The 15,633-nt window shown below is 38.0% G+C and overlaps 2 protein-coding genes across 7 annotated transcripts in view; both read left to right on the top strand.

The window, feature by feature from the left end:
• The window catches only part of klc1a (kinesin light chain 1a), a 42,703-nt gene extending 38,533 nt beyond the window's left edge, over positions 1-4,170 (top strand). For all 3 annotated transcript variants that reach the window (XM_085442431.1, XM_085442430.1, XM_085442432.1), the window contains one exon: positions 827-4,170. In XM_085442431.1, the coding sequence (XP_085298557.1) occupies positions 827-892 (66 nt within the window). In that variant the 3' untranslated portion in view covers positions 893-4,170. The remainder of the gene's footprint in view (positions 1-826) is intronic.
• Positions 4,171-4,897: 727 nt separating this feature from the next.
• On the top strand, positions 4,898-14,710 carry zfyve21 (zinc finger, FYVE domain containing 21). Of its 4 annotated transcripts, XM_085441256.1 has the most exons (9): positions 4,916-4,986; positions 5,768-5,967; positions 7,677-7,727; positions 9,120-9,288; positions 9,767-9,842; positions 11,648-11,739; positions 11,947-12,000; positions 13,266-13,393; positions 14,386-14,710. In XM_085441256.1, the coding sequence occupies exons 2-9, from the start codon at positions 5,842-5,844 to the stop codon at positions 14,419-14,421; spliced, it is 732 nt and encodes a 243-aa protein (XP_085297382.1). In that variant the 5' UTR covers positions 4,916-4,986; positions 5,768-5,841; the 3' UTR covers positions 14,422-14,710. The 4 variants fall into 4 exon arrangements, with proteins under 4 accessions (XP_085297384.1, XP_085297382.1, XP_085297383.1 ...); XM_085441258.1 differs by lacking the exons at positions 13,266-13,393; positions 14,386-14,710 and adding an exon at positions 12,102-13,228 and having other exon boundaries at positions 4,898-4,986; XM_085441259.1 differs by lacking the exons at positions 4,916-4,986; positions 5,768-5,967 and adding an exon at positions 6,860-7,168.
• The last annotated feature ends 923 nt before the right edge of the window (positions 14,711-15,633 follow it).

Here is a 15,633-nt window from a genome sequence, read left to right as displayed (position 1 = left end):
GGATCCCTAAACAAATTCTTAGAAATGATAAGAAATATCTCAAGGAGGCTTTTTCTTTCGAAAACAGTTAATCTGGGTTCGGTTAATCTGCTTTCGGTCTTCCAGGGAGTAATTTTAATACATATTTGACTTTTTTAAATTTCATCAATCTTCCCTCATTTGGAAATTGTGCATTACTATTTCAAGACAAAATAAGCCCACAGATGACAGTAAATGAACAAATATCCAAAGATGTGACCACAGATTTATGTTATTATGTTGTAGGAAAAACCAGTCTCTTAAATGATCAGAACCATTGGCAGATACTTTTTGACTCAAGTCTTTTATTTCATATTCTGATTTGTCATGTCTTTATAAACTGTTATTATCAAACCCTCCCCAAGGCTCTTATCATTCACTGTAAATAGTGATAAATCTGACATGGCTAACATCATTGTCTGTTTCACTAACAGTGTTTGATGTTCAATCAAATTTTTAGTAAGTTTGTTATTTTTTTACACATTGTTTTTACAACTTCAATTCTTTATTTTAACAGTGAAAAAGTGGTACATTGTATCCATAATTTCCTTTAGACTGCAATTGTAAGAAGGAATGTGTTTTTAATTACTTAGTATCATAAGAAAGTACAGCCTTGCCCTATTATAATTTCAGATAATAACTCTTGTTGTTTTATGATCTGTTGAAAGCTTTATGTATTTCTGAAAGTTTTTGATTATATCAAAAAAAAAAAAAATGTACGGGACCCAATTTTTTGCTCTATCTATAATGGAAAACATTCACTTTCCTGTGTTCTCCATCTGATTTCTGCTTGTTTAATTTCCTCTAGGAACGAAATAATTGTCTGAGAAAAAGCCGTGACCTGAGTGCCAGCCACACTAACCTGGCGCGTTGAAGGTTTTTCACTCTGAGGAGGTGAAAGGTCACAGAGAACTGAACTGAACTTCTGACCATCCTCGATGTAAATAGCTGTTTGTGAAAGCTTGACATCTCCCGTATTCTACTTCAGCATCATCCCATCATGTGCTAACTATACAGATTTTAGTCTTTCATTGCACTCTTGAAGGTTTATGATCTCAGATGGTAATTTGTGGTATGTAATTATATCAGTACATATCAGGAGGGGGTGGGCTGCTGTATGTTTCCTTGTTCCAGTCTAATTCTATGTGCATGTACTGTATGTAAGTGTGTGCTGTTGTGAGTGGCTACTCTCTCAGATTACAGTTTAATTTTTTTTGGTTTTTCCTATACTAGTGGTGGTAAAAGCAGGCGCAGAGTGGAGTTTTAATTTTAAAATCACTTCTAATGTGAGGCTAAAAACTGCAGTGGATGAAGCCAGTAGGCAGTCTTAAATGACAGAGAGGAGCTCAGTCATTCTTTAGCTATACCCTAACAATAACTATAACAGTGATTTAAATATCGCTACTGCTAAATTTGCTGCTATGGTAGGAGTAAACTGCAACCTCTGGACCTGGAAAGGGTCAGTGAGGGACCAAAAACCCACAATTCATCATCCAAATCAAGTAAATCTCCATAACCGCCCATTTTATGAAAAGCCCAGCTTCACAGCAGAGACAAGCGTGTTTTGGTCTTTATAGATCATCTCTATCTGCATGCAGCTTCAAAGAGTGCATGTTTTCTATATATATAAAAGTTACCTGTTCACTCTTTCTAAGCTTTAAACCTATGCATAGCAAAAAAAAAACCCAAAAAGATTTAAAAGTGGATACAATTGAATCTTATTTAAAGTTGTTTTGTTTGAGCCTGTTTTTGCTAGCATCTCTTTTGAAGTGACCACTAGCCAGCTCTCTAGCTTTATCTGATCATTTTCCAGGTGTGCCGTTTTTCATCCAAGTATGTTTTGAAAAAGGAAAATAGAAGATTGTGAAGGACAGAATGCTGAACCCGAGGCTTCACAGCCATAGTCAGCAAACCAGTCGTTTAAATCACTATCGCTATGTTCATCTTTTAGATAAAGCTGCACTGAATTTCACTTTATTTTGCTAAAAGCTTTCAGATGCTTCATTAATTTGCTGCTCTGCTGAAACATGGCTAAAGAAACCATGTTTGTCTTCACTGGTACCGATCATTAAAACGACAAAGAGCTACGATTTAGCTCATGAATCACAGTTTTTGGCCAGTGTTGATGATTTGACACCATTTTCTTTATATTTGGTTGTGTGCTGAATTCTAACTCTGCCAATAAGAACAGTTCTACTTCCTAAGACTCTTCACTCTTTGTTCTGCAGATTTCCAAATGAAGTTGTGCACAGGGTGTAGATTAGTTGAGAAAATCTCCTGATGTGTATGAATCTCAGCAGCTGTAGTTCACAAAAACATGGAAACCTGTCCAGGGATCTTTCAGCTGCCTCTTCCTAAAAATGATCCGTCCTGTGTTGATTGATTGAATATTTAGCTTTTGATGTATGAAGTTCCATGTTTACATGATTTGGGGTTTGTAAATTATGTTTTTATTTGTTTCTGTCTTTGCGCTGTTTCTTTTTATATCGTTCTGTAATAAGCCTTGAGAGCAGGATCCGTGAATTGACTAGCACACGAAGGCTGGCCCGCACACTCTCAGGACTGAGGCTGTACTTCCACACTGACTACAAACTTAATGTCACTCCAGACTTTTTAAGTAATGACGAGAAATGTTTGCAGGACTTTCAATGACGAGACAAAACTTTTCCATGTGAGTGAAGTTGAACCAAAAAGTGGAAAAGTTTTTAACGATTTTTAATGTACATTTTTTGAAGTGGTTTAAATTTCCAGTTAAATATAGAGATATCCAACATAATCCTGGTATGAATACTAAAGGACTTATCATTAAAAAACATTTAAACAATTTCTGTTTCTAAATGTACGAGTTGATTTGTGATTGTTCTAAGAGTTCATCTCGAGATTAAACTTTTCCTTTTACTGCCCTTTTGATAACTTTATGTTAAATGAAGGTAACTATGTGTACATGCTCACTTCTTTAAAAGGAAGCTACATAATATTTAACATATTTAATGTCCTTTACTGGTGGCAAGCTTGAACTGAAAGAACATACAACAGGTTAAATGATGATGAGGTGCCTTGTTTAAGAAATCCCAGAGATGGGATATTTCGTGTGGAGAGTTTCTTCTGTTTGAGCTGGGCTGTGTATTTACATTTCTTTTCATTTCAGACACACATGAATGCACATGATGTCCATTTATGGAGAAGTACGCTGCTGCAAAATATATTTTCTATATAGATTGAAGTTATAGAAATAATGAAAATCAAAAATTATTAGAGTGCACATGCAATGGTAGTCTGCAGCTGAGTCCTTTTGTTTATACTGCCTCAGGCATATAGATACATTATAGATGTATATTTTCACAGGAACACAGAAGCCTGTTCTGAAATGTTAGAATTTTGTCTAAACGCACCTAAACAGCCTTACCAACTGCACGACCTTTGTGTGCATGTCTTTGAATTTAAAGTCTTTAAATTAGATTCGAGCAAAGATTATACAGACTAGATTAGAAGATTAGAAATTTGGTGAGAGATCCTGAGCCAGCTTTTAACATTAACATTTAAGATTAAATTAAACACAATGAACTTCACATTGAAAATTCAGTACAATGTGATCTAGACGAAGGCGTTACAGTAACATATATACAAAGATGCGCACACAAAGGATTGATGAGAAAAGCTCAAACAGATGAAACAGCACAAAAAAATAGAATAAAGCCTCCATATCAGCCTAGGAATGACCACAGTGGTCTGTTTAATAAATGCACTAATGATAGAGAAGTCTCCACAGATCAACCATAATCAGGTTTAACCGTCCATCTCCAAACAACCCTAGCACATTTGTAAATCTTTGGCATGAACATCTAGTTGAGAAGGATTTGCACTGGAAGCATCAGACTGACGTAAAGTAATAATGATGATCTCCCACCTTAAGCTGCATTGATTATTGTACTGATGTGTGACTCATGCATTTGCTGCATTGTGCGTTGTCTCTGTTGTGTTTCCTGAATCTTACTTTTTTTTTTTTTTGGCAGGGTTGTGCAATATGGTTCTGTTTTCATTTCTCTAATTTGTTGGGGGGGAAGCCCTCTTTACATCTCACAGATCAGACCTTTAACTTCAATAAAAATCGACACCTGACGAATTCATTCACATGAAGGTGTCTCAAACCATTATACTGTATTTGCCTTTTTTTTTTAATTATTTGTTCCAATTTCCCAAATGAATCTTCAGTGGTTTTGATGAAATATGCAACACAAAGAAAAACGTTTTGAATGGAGTGTACACAGATACAATGCAAAGATGTTGAATACAGAGGTTCAAGAATAACTTGAACTAAATACAATAATTGTGAAAATCTCAGAATGTGGAGTTATTGAAATTATTTGACTTATTTTAATATTTTAACATTTTAAATTCAGCAATTTAAAAATAAATGCGACCTGATTTTTTATTATACTTTGGCTATGCTCAATTAAAACAGTAAAGATCAACCCACTGGAATTTGTTGTGCAATCAAGTCACTTTCGTTAAAAGTCGGGCATTAAGCTTTGTGCAAGATGTGGTTTTATTTTCAAAATTACTTTAAATTCAAGCAACTTAAAATTTTATATCATCATTTGATCATTTCTTTGAGTTCATATTAAAATGTCAGTATAGGAAACTGAAACCTTATTTGGTAACATACAGTTATAATAGTGGATGCTAATATTAAACATCAAGCAAAAGGTTCATATAATGAGGCCAGCCCCCCCTCTTCGCTTGGTGTAGTATAAGAGCGATATCTCGCTGTGAGCACAGGAGCCCCACCCACCTGCTGTTCAAACCTTCTATTTGCAAGGGGCAGCCAATCAGTAGAAGAGTCATGGCGGCTTGTTTTAGGTAGATGACTTTGCCCAGAGTGAAGTAACTGAAAACTGTGATCAAGAACAGGGAGTTTGGGGAGAAAAACGGACAACTGCTAGAGAAAGGACTGCTGTGAAAACACAAGTAAGGACTAATATATTTTAAGACTACTTAAACATAAACTGAGGGAGGAAAGTGTGCACATCGCTTGTACATTGACACAGCGTGAGCTAAATAATGTCGGTGATATAATGGATGTAGCCCCATCTTCCTGCACCAGTCCACAACAAAGTGCATCCAAAGTGTAGTCCCTTTTCTAAATCACAAGACTTAAAAACACATGTTTTTAAATGGAGCATGAAATTATTTTAAGCACACATAATAGCTCTGTAAACTCTGCCCAGGTCGTTGTTTAATTTGAAAAACTACTGTGCTCTGTGTCTTCTGTATAAAGTAAGTAAATGCTCCTGTAACCAAAGCTTACCTGTAGTCTTCTGCTAAGCTGGTAATCAGCTTAATTACAGTATCGTTAGAGAGTAATAATGTGTAACAGAACAGAAACTGATGAGGGAACGGGTACTGTTGTTCAGCACAGCTCACCAAGTTATGCAGAAACCTGTTGGTGTTTTTTACTTTTTAGATCTGCCAGATCGTCTTTTATGTCCGCTCAAATTATGGTTGTCCAAAGTAAACTATACGTATCTATAATTTTTTTCACAAATCATTATCTACCTTTCATGTACTAAATTTAGTGCTAGTTTTAACAACCCCGCATGTTTACTTCTTCTTCCATGACTAGCTAATGTGTTTACTTTATTTTTAATGGGAGGGGCTGCAGAAACCAAAACACTCAACTTTGCCGAGAAACACGTGATCTCATATCTGTGCTCTGATTCGCTAAACAGCCTGTCAATCATCCTGAAAGGTGTGTCCAGATGAGAGTTTTGTGGTCGAAGGAGACTCCGCTGAACACAGAGGAGAAACACACGCTGAAGGAAAATGTCTTCAGTTCCTGACGGGAAGAAACTCATCCGTAGTCCCAGCGGCCTTCGCATGGTTCCGGAAAACGGCGCCTTTAGCAGTCCTTTCTCGCTGGACGAGCCGCAGTGGGTCCCGGACAAAGAGGTGAGACAAGCGTCGGATTTGGTTTGACAGCGACAAGCGATCACAGCCGTGCAAACACGAGAAGCTTAACTAAGGCTTTCCGGTTGTAGTTTCCAAAATAAAATCACCTCTCTGTTAAACTAGTGGGAATAAAATTGTAAAGTAAGAGTCTAGTGGTAGCTTTAGCTGTAGTTTTGATGATGTTGTATTTTATTCATTGTAGTACAACTTGAGAAAAAAAAATTTGTGCGCTGTTTTTTGTTTTTATAATCCTGACAGCAAAAGTCACTGGACTATTTTCAAAAGGAAAATACAAGGAAACATTCAAAATTAACAAATATTTACATTTTACATTAGAATAGTGATTGTTTGGGCCTTTAAAATGTAAGACCCTGTTTCAACTTATCAGTGATAATCACATGGTGTTTAAATAGCTGTTTTTATTTGAACAATAGTTCAAGGACCAGATATATTTATCAAAGCGTGTGGGCGTAGTAAATATTTCTTTTTAATTTGTTTTTTATTGTTATTTCATACAATCAGTGCTTTTCAGATTAATTTGCGTATTTATTCTGAGTACATCCAGTACAGATGGTCACTATATGATGATCCTATCCATCTTGAAAAATACAGTAACAGTATAATGACAGATTCAAAATAGAAATATTTAAAAATAATAAATGCACAGTTGATGATAATAATCTAAGATGCATCTATCCGATCCTTTAATGTTGTTAACTTTAATAAGTCAGTTTTTAGAACAGTAGGTCTAAATATGTCTATTAAATTATTAAAAACAACACATCTTCTTATCTGTTGCTGTAATATTTCTAAATGTTTCTTTGCTCAGCCATTGGTTAATTGTTTGGTTTAAAAGTCGTGACTGGGTGGGTTATACTATCACACCTAAAAACTACAGCTCGACTCTAAATTCAAACTCTAGTCTTTCGGTCGTGCGCTGTGATAGGCTTTTATTTTTTGTAGTGAAACGGCTCTACATCCGGCTTACATCCTGCTGACTGCGGCGAGCTTGACGGCGCTCCGGACATCGCAGTTGGCCGCTGGACTGGGCGTTGCAGGCTGTCACGGCCAGCCTGGCAGCAAACGGAGCTTGTTAGCTAGTTAACAGCTACAACTAGCGGCAAACTTAATTGTAGCGTTTGTCCGCGTCACAGTGACGAGACCCCTCTGGTTGTGTGCGTGTTTGACTACCAGCACGTAGGTTAGCTAACCAGCAGTAGGAGCTAGCCCTTCGTGCCTCGAAGGCTGTAGTTTTACAGTGCAGTAAAACTACAGCAGGACACACAAAGACTGTCTGTCTGTGAAAATGTAAACTCTGGCTGCACACAGGGACACTTTGACCAGACTGGCAAAGTTAATCATTTACTATTTGCTGACCTCAGCCTTCAGTTCTTTAATAAGAGGAGCAGGAATTAAAAACAAGCCTGGCACTAATTACAAACCCATATCTTCTGATCTGCCAGTGATAAATCATAAGTTTGATGGTTTAATGAACAGTTACCACTTGTCAGTAATGACCATAAGACACAAGAGCCATTGACACATACTATTTTTATACCGTTATTATTTACACATACAGCTGCAGATCTATTGTGGCTTGGCTAGCTGCTGATACTTGTGCAAAACTTTAAAGCAGTACTTTAACTGAAAGCTGTCCAGCTCAGCATGTTGTGTAACGTCCTGTTTTTTCCACTCTTCCCGTCTTTCAGTGCCCCAGATGTATGCAGTGTGACACCAAGTTCGACTTCATCAAAAGAAAGGTCTGTTTTGTTTCTGACAATGCGAACTCTGCAGAAAATCTCGACTTCCTGTCAGACTGGACAAACATATGGTGGACAAACCAGCGTTTAGTATAAATGTTTTGTTAAAAAATGTGAGGCTTTCGTTTGTGTTGCGAATGCTTAGATGAGTTACTCCTTCTTGGATCATTTAGTCAGAGCCGTGTGTTGATATTTCCTGCCAGTGTCCACCGACATAACGCTGTAAGCCTCCTGCCACCATTTCATTTTACATCTGTCGAGTTAAAATAATCACCCTTACAAGTGTCTTCAATATTTGCCTCTTTTGCCATTATCAGAGCCAGCTCTAGACTGCTGACTGAAGTCAGTTTCTAGGTGTTGAATTACACACGTCCTGTACTCGGCATCCCTCACGTCTTGGTTATCTTGAGGTTTTAGCACAGTTTTGATATTTTTAAGCTTCCCGATTCTTTAAAAGTGCAGTGAAGCAGATGTGGTTTTGCTTTGCCTCAGTCTCTTGTACTCTTGTTGAGAAGTGTTTCTTCATCAGCTCAAAGTCTCTGATTAAAAAACACATTCTGTCCAAAACTGACACACTTACTCAATCAGAGTGCAACAGAAACCCACCAGCACAGAGGTGGATCCCCCAGGAAATCAAGGGCTTCTATTTATTTGTTATCCAGGCCTCAGAGGTCTCAACATTCGATGTAGGCAAGCCAAAAAATTTGGGAACTAATGTAACTCATGACTCACCAAAATCAGTGATGTGGAAATTTACTGGAAATTGCTCTGATAATAGAAAAAAATAGACGTAACAACTTTGTACCTCCAAAGTCTGCACAATATCCATTATACATGTTATAATAAACTTTATTAATTAGTAGTGGGATCTGTTACCGTACAAATTAATACAGGAGCGAATGTGTTCGACTGCAGTCAAACTGGAATAAAACAAGGAAAGTGGACTCTTCTATATTGTTTAGAAACTGTTATTTGAAACCATTAAACACATTTTATGCTAAAAACTTTAGAGTATAAGGATATCCTCCATAGTTGTTTAACGTTACATAAAAGAAGTTGTCCCTATTATCATGTTTAGTAATTTGCAGATAATGTCTTTTGTTTCCATATAAAAAAGTAGGAGAAGTGCTGTGTCCTCATCAGAAATGAAATCATATCTACTTGTTTTGTTTAAATTGTATACTCTACTGTAAGCTGTAGGACATACTGTGACTGAGAGTGAGTCAGGCACACAGTTGGGGGTGTAATAGGAGTTCTGATTGGTTGGAAACGGTGCTGTATCTCAGCCAGATTGTTTTGAGATTTCCTGAGAACGTCTGAAGTGCCTAACACAGACATCCTAACCCTGACAATCGGCCAGGCAATCAGACTGTCTTGTGTTGTCTCCCACAGCACCACTGCCGGCGGTGCGGCCGGTGTTTCTGTGATAAATGCTGCAGTAAGAAAGTGCCGCTGCAACGCATGTGTTTTGTTGATCCGGTGCGGCAGTGCGCCGAGTGCAGCCTGGTCTCCCAGAAAGAGATGGAGTTTTACGACAAGCAGCTCAAAGTGCTTCTGGGAGGTGAGGACTCTCATACTTTAAAAAAAGGCTTAGATCCAGAGCGTCTGCCTGGGTTTTGTTTTCCTGTAATCATGCTTCGACACATTGACTCCATGCAGAAAGCCGGAATATGATCAAAGTAATTTCTGAATTAATCTTATCAGTCCCTTCCTGGTAATCCTGTTGATTGTGGGACAGTGTGCAGCTATAAATACACAGCAACAGTGTGGCTCCTTATCAAGAATCCATCAGCAGCCTGGAGTGTAGAGGAACAGCCGGCTGCACGTTTGGAGTTTGTGTGTGTTTGTATCAAAGGCTCAGTATGAAGGAAAGAAAGAAATAAAGATGAAGAGCTCGAGCAGCAAACACTGCCATACTTTGTTTTCTCCTCCTGTTTGACAAATGAGCCACTGACTTGGAAACAGTCCTCAGGTTTTCACTCTCCACTCTCGTGATGCCTTTGTTAGTGTCTGAAATGTGTTTATGTCCGCCGTAACAGGAGGCACCTTTGTTGTCACTTTGGGAACGTCGGAGAAGTCTGAAACCATGACGTGTCGCCTCTCCAACAATCACAGGTTAGCTCTTCTTTAAGTCCGCACATACTTGACATACCAAATATTTACTTTACCTGAATTACAAAAAGCTACCTGTCACATCTGGCCATGTTGTTTTTTTCCCTTCTATGAAATGTCTCCGTCTGCAAATTAGGCTGCCAGCTGAACAGGATCAAATATGTCCGCTGCAGTCTTAGGAAACATAAATAACATCTGTACTAGAGATGGCACGATACCACTTTTTTATGTCCGATACCGATATCATAAATTTGGATATCTGCCGATACCGATATGAATCCGATATAGTGTTTTTTAATCAACAAAACTGTTTTTTAAATATCTTGCTGCATTTTGCAAGTCTGCAAGTTCATACTCAAGTTTAAAACAACAACTACACTAAAGCTATTCTGTTATACCTGTATACAAAAAAAAATTTCATAGTTCAGCAATACTGATCAATCTAATAAACTTAAACCTACACCATCCTCCCTATTCTGGTATTTTAAAGAGTACTTAGCATAAATATTAAGCAACCTAACTAATAGGGTTCCAACTCCCAGCAACAACAAAAATAAATAAATAAAAAATAGGGAACCACCCCTCACGCTCCACCTCATGATGCTTAATCGACGTAATCAACCTTAATTTGATGCAGTGTGAAAAAAAAAATACACAGAAATCAATTATTTTTCAAGAAATATTAAATAGATTCAACATCTTTCTTCAACAAAATTGCAGACTGCACAGATGGTACCTTCCCAAAGGAAAAAGTACTATAGCTTACTAGGGTATATATATTAGACTTAATAGTTACTATATACAGTAATTGACTTCTATTCATTTTACATCAAATTAAAACTTTGGGTGTCAGATAATTATTTATTAAAAGCTCGACATTTTAAATGAGAATAAGAAAGAAAAGTATGTCTTTGTGCCCCCTTTTCCCTGTTCATGCCCTATCGGCCCCCCTGGCTAAACTTTGCTAGATCCGCCCCTGCACAGTTACCAGCATCATCTACGTAGAAAAAGATCCTGGTGTAGAAAGTAATATTAAATACATTCTAACAACAGCTTATCAAGCTTAAACGTGCTGCTGTTGTTCAGCCGCTGGTTTCCTCTTTCTGGTGCAAAGTGGGCCAAAAACAAACAAGAGAGACGGACTCGCGACAGAAAAGCCGATCAGCTGATCATTTAAGCAGTTTCATGATTGAAGTAGCAGCCGGAGAGCGAGAGGCAGTCGCTTGTTAAGCTTAACGCAGGAATGCTTTACAAACATTCAGAGATGGACTTACACACTTGCTTTACTTCTCTCGGGGATAACTTTGTCGGAGATGAAATGCCAGGTTGCTAGCGAAGCTCCAAATGCTATCCAGACCACCGACAGGTCCGGCATGCCACAGCTGCTCTATCACGTGATGCATACTGCTCCGACTGCTAACGTTCTGAGGCGAGTTACGGCGTGTTGCAAGTTTTGTGAGGTGCTTTCATGATATTTAATGGATCGGATTACATTTTTTATTTTTCTCCGATATCCGATCCAGTAATTTAGGTCAGTATCGGACCGATACCGATACGTAATATCTGATCGGTCCATCTCTAATCTGTACACAACAAATAAGTACTTCAGTTTTAACAGTTGTCCTCGAGGGGGGGAAAGGGGAATGCATTTGAATGTTTTTGTTATAAAGAAGAGTGGATAGCATAGATTCAGATCTTACATTAGCTCATAAAATAACGAGAATACTTATAATTAATATTAAAAAAAAACAAACAGTTTTATTTGCACCAGTTTTTGGTAAGCTGTCTGTCTCTGACCTGAACGTCAGATATCTGTTCCTCGATGGTGAAAGCCACTTTGAGGTTGAGCTGTCTCGGATCTCCAGCATGCAGATTTTGACAGATGGGACAAGTCCAGGAGGTGAGTGTGTGAAATAAAATTGTGTTACAAGTAAGCATATATATGCGTGTGTGTGTTTAATTTTTTGAGCACCTTTCTCTCTGTTTCTTTCTCCCGTTTCCTCCTCGAGATGTTGTCACTAACTGATAAATTTCTGTTTTTTCTAAACTAACAAACGTTCTTTTCTCTGCTGCTTTGGCCGCCCGGTGCTTCTTCCTCCGGGCTCAGAGAATGACATTCACACTTACACCAGTCTACTGGACAGTCACTTTATCTCTGAAGGTTAGCTTTCATTTGCTTTACAGTGTCCGTCTGTCAACAGTTCCTCATCGATGTCGCTGCATTTCTGCATGTTTCCCACATCAGCTTTCTTTCTTTTCAAGGAAGCTGCCTGAAAATGGAGCGTCTGATACATCTGCGGTTCCTTTTTTTTATCACTGGGTCCCCGAAGCATCTCAGAGGAAACTGAAATGCCAAACATTTCAGTTTGTTACTCTGATCATGATTAATATCCTAAGCAGCCTGATTAACCGATTCATTTGGCAGAAATTCAGTTGATGAGTAGTCATTCATCAGTCGCCAAAATAATCAGACGGTTCACTCTGAAGGTCTTTCAGGGATACATGTGGGCTATTTCTTTATCATTTCTTTACAAACTGGGCAGGAAAAGCTTCCGAGTTGATTTCATGCTGCAAAACAAATCCACACACTGGTGAGCGGCGAATGATCACAGGATCGTTTCCATGGTAAAGAAACTTTTGCATAATGCTCCATCAAATGGTCAATGGGCATGTCAGGATTCAAGTGTATTACAAGGACAAATCATGTGGGCAAAGTTTCAGCAGAAGGTGCAAGCCAATTAGAAAGACTGTAAAAATGCATTGATAAAGGCCTGTGAGGTATAGGAAGTGTATAGCTTGACTTGGTGTCCTAACAGCTCTTAACAGAACAGGTGCACAGCAGCCCAAAACATACTATGAAAGCACCCAGAGAATTTGAGTTTTCACTCATTAATAGAAAAATCCCCTCAGCTGAATGAGTTGATGAATGCTACAATGCTCATAAACATGATTTCCATTAGAGAGATGAGTTCGATGCTTTTGGGACACTGAACCTCGACTGTTGCATGTTTCCTGACTGGAGCATGAAATCATTTCATCATCAGTGTCGTCACGTGCATTTCCATTAGTGTTTGCCTTATATTGTTTTAAAACCGTCGTCTGTTTCTGTCCTGAGTTTACACTCTTCTAGTTTCTGACATATGTTAAATCTCATTTGAAAGGGTCCAAGGCTCAGTAGAACTGTGATTTCATGGGGAAAAGGGATATGTAGTGACTTAATTTGTGTGTCAGACTATGTGTACAACTTGATGTTTGCATGAAAAAAACTAAAATGACCTCTTTTAAAGTTGCTTTTTTTGTTGTTTGACTCAAAGAATACAGTTTACTTAACAGACAGAGGATGTCTTTCAGTCATTTTTTAAATATATATATATATGTGTGTGTGTGTGTGTGTGTGTGTGCGTGCGTGCGTGCGTGTGTGTGTAGGAGGGTCAAGAGCCAGTGGAATGCTACTCCATTACAAGCCGATGGGCTCTCAGGATGTCCAGCAGCTCCGCATGGAGGCAGCAGATGATAAGAAGGTGGCTTCATTATGGTTGTCTGCAATGCACAAGGTAAAAAAATAAGCAGCACACCTAAGACAGTGCAGATAGGTAACAGTTGCCCAGCCCACTTAAAGTGCCTAAAAATGGTTGGAGAGGAGTGAAAATGATTTATTATGCTGGAAATAAAGAATTGTGCTAGCATAAAATCAGGTCAGGGACACAAAAGAGTCCCTCCCTACAACAGACACTGCTTTATGTCCTTTATTCACACACTGGTCCTTGCCATCACCAGTGTGTGAATGGGTGGATGACTGAATGTCTAAAGCGCTTTGGGGTCCTTAAGGACTAGTAAAGCGCTATACAAATACAGGCCATTTACCATCTAAATAATAAGTAAAACAATCAAAACAGAGTTTTGATTCATGCATCAAGTTGTAGTCCCACAGATAATCGCCTCAAATGTAAGCTTATCAGAAGTGAAGTTTTGAATGTATTACTGTAAGCTGAATGTTTTGGTTTGTCAGTCATGCAGAGAAGTTTCTGCATCTAATATTCAGCTATGAGTTTAATTAGTTACACATTTTTCTACATTTTTGGGTTGCAGAGAATAATATGGCTCTGAATAAGCACCTCTTCATGTTTTCTTGATGTTTTTCGGTTTCATGGTGTCATTGAAATGCTTCTCATTAATATGGTCAGTCAGCCTTATTGCAAACATTTGATAAAAACATGGTGGCGTGCTAAATAACAGATCAAAAGGCAGAACAAAGGACAGCTCAGGCTGATTATAGTGCTGTGGAGCAAAGTCTGGAAAGGTGGATGTAGTATCATAACCTGTCCAGTGGCGCCCCCATCAGGCCAGAGCTTGCACTTTTATTTATTTTACATGTTTTTACATTTTATTTTATTTTTTGGCTAAAAAAGCCATCAGTCTCACACAGCACTGTAGCTGAATGTGGTCTGTAGCGTGCTTGTTGAGACAAAGCAATAAGAAATCAAGAGCGTTTTTATTTCCAAAACTATGAAACTCTAACTTTTTCTCTGCCTGTTCTTTCCAACAGGCAGCCAAACTGCTGTACGAAGCTCGAGACCAGTGAGGACCAGAAGCGAAGCTCCAGGCAGCACACACCCAAGTGTTTTGTACCCATCTCGGTCGGGTTTGGTACCCTTTGGATATTATTAACGCCACTTCCTCTTCTGCTTATCTGTCCGATTCCTCATTGGTTCTTGATACCAGTTCCATTCATGGTAATTTTTGCAAATGTTTGTATGAAAAATGACTTTTATTACCTCTATAACCAGTACTTTGTACATAATGTTTACCACAAGTACGCTGCTTGGACCTATTTTTAAACTTTAATTTTTTTTTTAAAAGAATTTATTTGACGTTGACTTCATTTAATCCTCTTTTGTTTTAATTCATAAATCAGGGCATGCAGCATTAATGTTTCGACTCAAAAAATATAACAAGAAGAAGAAGGTTTGTTCTTTTTTGCCAATTTAAAATTATTTATAGAATTCATTAGATTTTAATTTAATTTTTTAAAACATTAAACATGTCACAAAATGAGGCATCGCACCTTTTTTATAAACCACCTTCCATGGTTGAATTATGGTGACATTATAACTTTGTTATGCTGCTACAGGAGAAGTGATGAAGTGTGTCCTTGCAGGTTTACTAGGTCACCTTAACAGAGCCAAGCAGGGACTTGGTCATTGAACTGTCCGCAGTAGCCAGATCTTCCACACAGAGCGTCATCACAAGTAGTTTGAAGGACAAATCCACCCTGAAATCCTTTATCGCAGACAGAAAAGCAGCTTTCTGTGATGCTACCGGCACTTCAGGATTCAGCTGTGCTGCATTTCTGGTAATCTCATAATAAGAAAAGGTGTGAACAAACACAGTTGTTCCTGAAATGCCAATAACATCACAGACTTGCATCCAATTTATATGAAAGTAACATTACATGGTGGATTTTTCCTTCAGTGACAGTTCCGTTTAAATGTTGAAAGTTTAGGTGAAATCTTCTTTTTCAGTTATTAGCTGCGTCAAATATTCACAGTCGTACATCTTTAGGCCTTTTTGTCTAAAAACTTCAACTTTTCACTGATTCTAGTGAAGTATACACACAAATACATAAATGCTTTAAATATAGTTTCATGCATTAAAGTTTTGTACAAAATATATTGCTGAATACTCCTACTTTAGCACAAGCTGTGTATGTATTTGCATAATTTTTAAAGCTGAACATATGACTCTAGTTTTTGTAATACTTGTATATTCCTTTTTGCCATTACTCTAAAGCCCC

Source organism: Copadichromis virginalis, linkage group LG19 (genome assembly GCF_057382275.1).
Source record: "Copadichromis virginalis isolate Kocher_CV1m ecotype Utaka linkage group LG19, C_Virginalis_male_GT1.1, whole genome shotgun sequence".
Lineage (NCBI taxonomy): Eukaryota > Metazoa > Chordata > Actinopteri > Cichliformes > Cichlidae > Copadichromis > Copadichromis virginalis.
The sequence above is the reverse complement of the archived record's forward strand: the minus strand, read 5'-3'. Positions and strand labels throughout refer to the sequence as shown.